Source organism: Achroia grisella, unplaced genomic scaffold, assembly GCF_030625045.1.
Source record: "Achroia grisella isolate CSIRO2021 unplaced genomic scaffold, CSIRO_AGI_Agris_v1 utg778, whole genome shotgun sequence".
Lineage (NCBI taxonomy): Eukaryota > Metazoa > Arthropoda > Insecta > Lepidoptera > Pyralidae > Achroia > Achroia grisella.
In genome coordinates this window covers 848850-856253 of record NW_026713018.1, presented here as the reverse complement: position 1 = coordinate 856253, position 7404 = coordinate 848850, and the positions used below count along the sequence as shown (strand labels likewise).

Sequence of the window (7404 nt, the reverse complement as noted above, 5' to 3'; positions counted from 1 at the left end):
TGCGAAAGTAACTCTGTCTGTTTGTCTGTCTGTCTGTCTGTCTGTCTCGATAGCTTCTGAAATTAAATGGACAATACATTAAGTTTAAGTCAATTTTACTACGATGCGAATTATCATCGCTAATATTACAAATGCGACAGGAACTCTGTCTGTCTGTCTGTCTGTCTGTCTGTCTGTCCGTCTGTCTCGATAGCTTCTGAAATTAAATGGACAATACATTAAGTTTCAGTCAATTTTACTACGATGCGAATTATCATCGCTAATATTACAAATGCGAAAGTAACTCTGTCTGTTTGTCTGTCTGTCTGTCTCGATAGCTTCTGAAATTAAATGGACAATACATTAAGTTTGAGTCAATTTTACTACGATGTGAATTATCATCGCTAATATTATAAATGCGACAGTAACTCTGTCTGTCTGTCTGTCTGTCTGTCTGTCTCGATAGCTTCTGAAATTAAATGGACAATACATTAAGTTTGAGTCAATTTTACTACGATGCGAATTATCATCGTTAATATTATAAATGCGACAGTAACTCTGTCTGTCTGTCTGTCTGTCTGTCTGTCTGTCTGTCCGTCTGTCTCGATAGCTTCTGAAGTTAAATGGACAATACATTAAGTTTGAGTCAATTTTACTACGATGCGAATTATCATCGCTAATATTACAAATGCGACAGTAACTCTGTCTGTCTGTCTGTCTGTCTGACTGTCTGTCTGTCTGTCCGTCTGTCTCGATAGCTTCTGAAGTTAAATGGACAATACATTAAGTTTGAGTCAATTTTACTACGATGCGAATTATCATCGCTAATATTACAAATGCGAAAGTAACTCTGTCTGTCTGTCTGTCTGTCTGTCCGTCTGTCTCGATAGCTTCTGAAATTAAATGGACAATACATTAAGTTTGAGTCAATTTTACTACGATGCGAATTATCCTCGCTAATATTACAAATGCGACAGGAACTCTGTCTGTCTGTCTGTCTGTCTGACTGTCTGTCTGTCTGTCCGTCTGTCTCGATAGCTTCTGAAGTTAAATGGACAATACATTAAGTTTGAGTCAATTTTACTACGATGCGAATTATCATCGCTAATATTACAAATGCGAAAGTAACTCTGTCTGTCTGTCTGTCTGTCTGTCCGTCTGTCTCGATAGCTTCTGAAATTAAATGGACAATACATTAAGTTTGAGTCAATTTTACTACGATGCGAATTATCCTCGCTAATATTACAAATGCGACAGTAACTCTGTCTGTCTGTCTGTTTCGCTTTCACGCCAAAACTACTGCAGCGATTTAAATAAAATTTGTTATACAGATAGTCTACACCCTGAGAAAGGATATAGGCTACTTTTTAATGCGAATAAAAGGTTGTATAGGGTTGAAATTGGGGATATGAAATGTTCTATGGAGGTCATCATTTTTAAAGCTAGAAGCTTGAAATTTATTTTGTCAGCTTTTGTCTATCAATATGACAGTCAAAGTTTGTACGAATTTTACCCTTAAAATAAAATAGGGGATGAAATGGAAATTGCTCATTCGTCCTCTATTCCTTGCGAACGAAGTTGCAGGCAGAGCTAGTAGATAGTAGATAATACATTAAATTTGAGTATTTAATTATTTATTTATTTAACTTCAATACACAAAAACAATGTGTACATATGGCGGACTTAAGATTTTGCGGCGTTATCTACCAGGCAACCATGAGTGATGCAGAGAATTGTTGGCGGTTCACTAATATAATTCCCATCAAAAACATAAATGTGAAATGATAGCCGAGTTTAATATTATGATATATACCTTGATTGTTGACTTCTACGACAAAAGAGGTGAGATCTAAATGGGTGCCAAGTTCAATGGTCTGTCCTGAAATGTATTTCTAACAATATATAATATCATTTCTTCTTATAACTTAGGATAATATACTGTAGCCTTGACACGCTACTGCGTGTCTAGTATGAGACATGTAAAAAAAATATATAAATATAAAACAAAATATTTTAAATATAAATTTCTATAAAAAAAATAATTAAAAAATAAATATTAAAAATTATATATAATACCGAATTTTACTGTAATGCGAATTTGTTTTATTTATGATTCCACCACTTCGAACTGCAACGCACTTGCAATTCCCCTAGTGTTAGTAGTAGTCCATTAGATGAGCTGTATGTTCTTTTTACCCCTATGTTATATTCAAATTTAAAAATAATTTATTCATGTAGGACATTTTAGCTTTGTTACAATTTTGTGTTATTATTTTTATCCCGTCCAATTCAGTAGAGATTCAGTTGAGAAGAACTGGCAAGAAATTCAATTGGATTTTTTTAAAGCTAGTTTATTTAATATGTTTACTTATATAGGTGTCTATAATGAAAATACCGTGCATGAACAACTGTTACCAGTCACGCTCGTCATTCAAGTAATTATTTAGTGACTATAAAAAAAACAATTCCTCGAGTATAAAATGTTTGACATTAAAAAAAAAATGCGAAATTCTTCCAGCGGACGGAAGGAATTTCGCATTTATTTTACTTTATTTATTATTATGACAGCCTCGGTGGTCTAGCGGTTTAGCACACCGCCTTACTTACGATGGTCGCGGGTTCGATTCCTCTCACGGAGCAAACATTTGTATTCATGAGTATGATTGTTTGTAACGGTCTGGGTGTTTTCTAGAATATGTATGTATTTACGAAAAAATATATATCAGTTATCTAGTACCCATAACACAAGCTTTAGCTAGTGTAACTTGGGTCTAGATGGCGCTGTGTGAATTGTCCTGAGACTATTATTATTTACTTATCTAGTAATAATATTAGTAAGTAAGGATTAACAGAGTATACGCTGAGCCCAAATGTAACCGATTCGAATAAAACAAACATTATATTCTAAGTAAAACCTACCACAACACATTAGCGAAAACCGCAACGCAAATCGGTAAAGCCGTTTCCGAGATTAACAAACAAATAGCGCAAACAAACAGACACAAATGTAAAATTCAGTGATTTCCTCTATTTTACAAATCTTTATATATCTTATCTTATTCAATATATCTTATATTAATCAATATATCATATAGGTCTATTACAGGCTCTTATGATATGCGGAGAAAAATGTTGGGGCACTTGATACGACACGACGAACTAATTAATAACATTATTGAAGGAAAAATAGATGGAAAAAGAGGAAGGGGAAGACCGAGACACAACTATATCAAGCAAGTTAAAGAACAAGTTGGAGTCGTGTCGTATCAACAGCTAAAAAGACTGATGGAAGATCGTGGAAGGTGGCGGGAACTCCAACGACAAGAGCACAGCTCTCAAATTATGAATGAATGAATGATATGTGACCGACATAGCCCGAAGAATTCCGACTCTGAAGTGGCAATGGGCGGGGCACATAGCTCGTAGGACAGATGGCCGTTGGGGCAGTAAAGTCCTCGAGTGGCGACCACGGATCGGAAGACGCAGCGTGGGAAGGCCTCCAGCAAGGTGGACCGACGATCTGGTCAAGATCGCTGGAAGGCATTGGATGCGAGCAGCGCAGGACCGATCGTCGTGGAAATCTTTGGGGGAGGCCTATGTCCAGCAGTGGATGTCTTCCGGGACGCGATGATGATGATGATGAATGATATGTGAAATCTACTGTCAGTTCGGAGTAATTACGAGATGAGAAGAACTGTTAAGAAACTAGTTATATACATAGGGACGGACAGACAGTGATAGCGACTTTGTTTTATACTATGTGATGATATATATATATATAGATATATGATATAAATAAATAATAATGATTTAAAAACAATGTAACTGTGTATAATACTTACCACGTTTTATATGTCTTCTATCTCACATAATAAAACCCAAACTAATGAACAGTGTTACATTAGTTTGGGTTCATTAAGAGAGGAATTGCTTATCATCATTCTTATTATCAGTAATAATAAAAAGTCAACAAATATTTATAAATATAACTACATAATACATTGTTGTTTAGTGTTACGACACGAGAATCGTTTCTGGCACTGACATTGGCAGAAAGTCACCGTTTTTATGGATAGCTAGCTGTCCCCGCGACTTCGTCCGCGTGGAATTTTATTTCATTTTTCTAAAATAAAAGTAGCCTAAGTTACTCCTTATTACATCAGCTATCTGCAAAAAACAGTCCTATCAAAATAGGTCCAGCCATTTCAGAGATTAGCCGGAACAAACAGACAGACAGACTGACAAAAATTGGAACAAATGTTATTTTGGTGTATGTGCCGTATTTATATTCAAATACAGGTAGTAAAAAACGGTTATTTCTGTATTACAAACAGACAGTTCAATTTTATTTATATGTATAAATGGAATTGTGCACCCGCCTGCGCTAACGGTTTACGCTGGCGGGGCACCAGTGGAGGATGAGCTGAACATGAGCTGTCAGGTCAGTTAGTTCATTGTGGTAAATTCACTAGGAAAGTGTTTCCACTGGGAATCACGTGGAGGTTAACCTGACATGGTACATGCTAGCAATGCAGTTATTAGTCCACATTACTATGTAATTTTATGTTATCTGTGACATTATTACAGCCTCATGCAACAGCCTATTATTACAGCCTCGGTGGTCTAGTGGTTTAGCACGCCGCTTTACTATCCGATTGTCGTGGGTTCGATACCTCTTTACATTTGTACTCATGAGTATGATTGTTTGTATCGGTTTGTGTGTTTTCTATGTACGAGTATGTATTTAGTTACAAAAAAAATGCATCTATGTATTTATATTAGTTGTCTAGTACCCATAACACAAGCTCTGCTTAGCTTAGGACTAGATGGCGCTGTGTGAATTGTCCTGAAATATTATTATTATTATTAACAGTCCTCTTGTCTTGAATATAGATATTACGACGGAACCTATAAAATAGTAAAATTATAAATATCTCCCGTAAAATATCTCTAATGAATCGTAGCTAAGAACAATATTACTTAAAAGAGCAACACGCACGTTTCTTGCTCATTCTTCTCGTGATGCGTCTGCATTCCAATGAGTGGTAGAATAAAAACAAATAATATTTGATTAATTATTATTTCTATTTCTAAAAACTCCAGATTAAAATCGGTTAATTCGTTTAGGAGTTCCAATGGGACAGACAGACACACAGATATGTGAAACTTATAACACACTTCTTTTTATTGTGGTTAAAAAACATATTTTATTTATGACTTTAAATAACTATTAGTAATTACTGTCATTTAGTGTCAAATGGTTAATTGCTAATGTCAGGTTATCAGGTTGACCTCCTCGCGGTCGCCTTAGAAATCATCACAACTAATTTTTAGTGAATTCGCCACGATAGACTAACTTGTATCATCATAATCATTCATAACTTATTGTCCATTTCCATAGAGTATAAATTATAAGAAACGCAATATTTTTAAACTGAAAGAAAATATAAAATTTTCAATAAATATTTAATTAAAAATATAATAATAAATAAAAGAAATAAAGAACTACCTAAAAACAGCGATTCGTTTCAAAGTTTTACCTCAGTTCAAGTTTTTTCAATTCACAGTACATAGAAACTAAATATAGAATAGTTGAAGTTGACAGTTTATGGCATTTTGTCTTTATATTGTCTATTTATATTACGGCTGTATATGCTTATATTCTCATCCTTTCCAATAAGGTTAAGTGAAATAAAAAAGTCTATTTAAAAATTATTTTAACATGGCTTAAATTTATCTCATGTAAACAATACAATAATATTTATAGAAACTAAAATAGGTATAATTATGATTACTTAGCTGATAAAGGCAATGTGTACGTTACACTTCTAGTGTCTCAGGCATTCATATTCTATCTGAAAATCAGATGGGTCGTAAATTTGTTTGCCAGCTACGTAGTAAAAAAAACAAATAATTTGACAGTTTAAACATTGACACTTCGCTCTATACCATTTTTGACATTTGTACTAGCTCTATTTGCCGCCTTATTTTGACAATTCTGTCTGACTGTACTGGTCAGCTGACTTTCCGCGGTTTCTTGAATATAATTCCATTTTAAATAACTTTTTTTCATGTTTAAAATTCATTTTATACGTATCATTCAGACGTATAATTACTCTAAATATGTTCTTCAAAAAAGTGTACACTCTAGTGTTTATACGCAATGACAATCAGATATTGTTGGGGTTCAAAAAACGCGGTTTCGGTGTCAACAAGTGGAATGGATTTGGTGGTAAAGTTGAGCAAAACGAAACAATCGTAGAGGCTGCAGTACGTGAGCTCCGTGAAGAAAGCTGTGTTAACGTGAAGACCAGCGATTTAAAAAACATCGGCCACTTGGAGTTCACATTTGAAGGTGACCCCATGCTGATGGACGTAAGGGTATTTTCCACTAATAACTACGAAGGAACTCCAGCTGAAACAGATGAAATGTCTCCAAAATGGTTTAATTATGAGCATGTACCATTCAGTGATATGTGGCCGGATGATAAGCTCTGGTTTCCTTACATGTTAAAGAATAAAGCTTTTTATGCTAAATTCCATTATCAAGGAAACGATACGATATTAGATTATAAGATTCAGGAGCTTGACTCTATGGAAGCATTTTATGCAAACCAAAATAGTCCTTAAACAGTGTTAAAAAAAAATGCAATAGTATATTTCTTTCTTAGTGTATTATTTAGTATTAAAGTTACTAAATAAGGTACTTGACTATTGCTGACTGTGTAGTTGTAGATTTATGTAATACAGGGTATTATAAAGTATTCAGTTCAATTGTAAGTGATTATATTTGAAGAATTATGTAATAACTACAGGGTATCATAACATATACAGTGACCTCACTACTTTTCATTACTTTCATTCATCATATTACTCACTTATACCTGAAAGTGAGTAATATTCATAAATTAGAACATTGAAAGTAATAAAACCTTGATATAAACTGTACAATCACATGATTAATTTAGTATGAATATTGCAATTACTATCAAATTACAACTATGTTCCTTGAGTGATTCAGATGCATAAGTATTCACCTGGCTTTATGACTAATGTTATATAGTTTAGTTTAATGATAAGAGACATAAGTTTGGCAGTACATTGTTACTGTATTTTAATTCTCGAATTATTGTTTTTAGAGGCCAGAAAGTTATAACTTTATATAGCCAGTATTAAAACAGTATTGTTATTACTTAATAATCGATTGTACCTAATTCATAATGTTGTTTATTCATATCTAATGTTAAGTTTGAGTTTTCTTAAGCTTTGTTGGGATAGAACACAATTACCACAGTACTTAATATGTAGCACAATGTAGCAGAACGGCCCAGAGGATGATTATATTGTTATATAGGATGCTGTTTCTCATCTTTTGTACTAGTCTCATAGTCGGCTGGATCATGTAGATGTCACCATTGTTGCAGA

At 33.9% G+C, this 7404-nt stretch overlaps 1 protein-coding gene across 1 annotated transcript; it reads left to right on the top strand.

Moving 5' to 3' along the window:
- The first annotated feature begins 5993 nt into the window (after positions 1-5993).
- Positions 5994-6801, top strand: LOC131850638 (oxidized purine nucleoside triphosphate hydrolase-like). Its single transcript, XM_059200939.1, has one exon. It carries the CDS (start codon positions 6103-6105, stop codon positions 6607-6609), a length of 507 nt encoding a protein of 168 aa, XP_059056922.1. The 5' UTR covers positions 5994-6102; the 3' UTR covers positions 6610-6801.
- Positions 6802-7404: the final 603 nt, after the last annotated feature.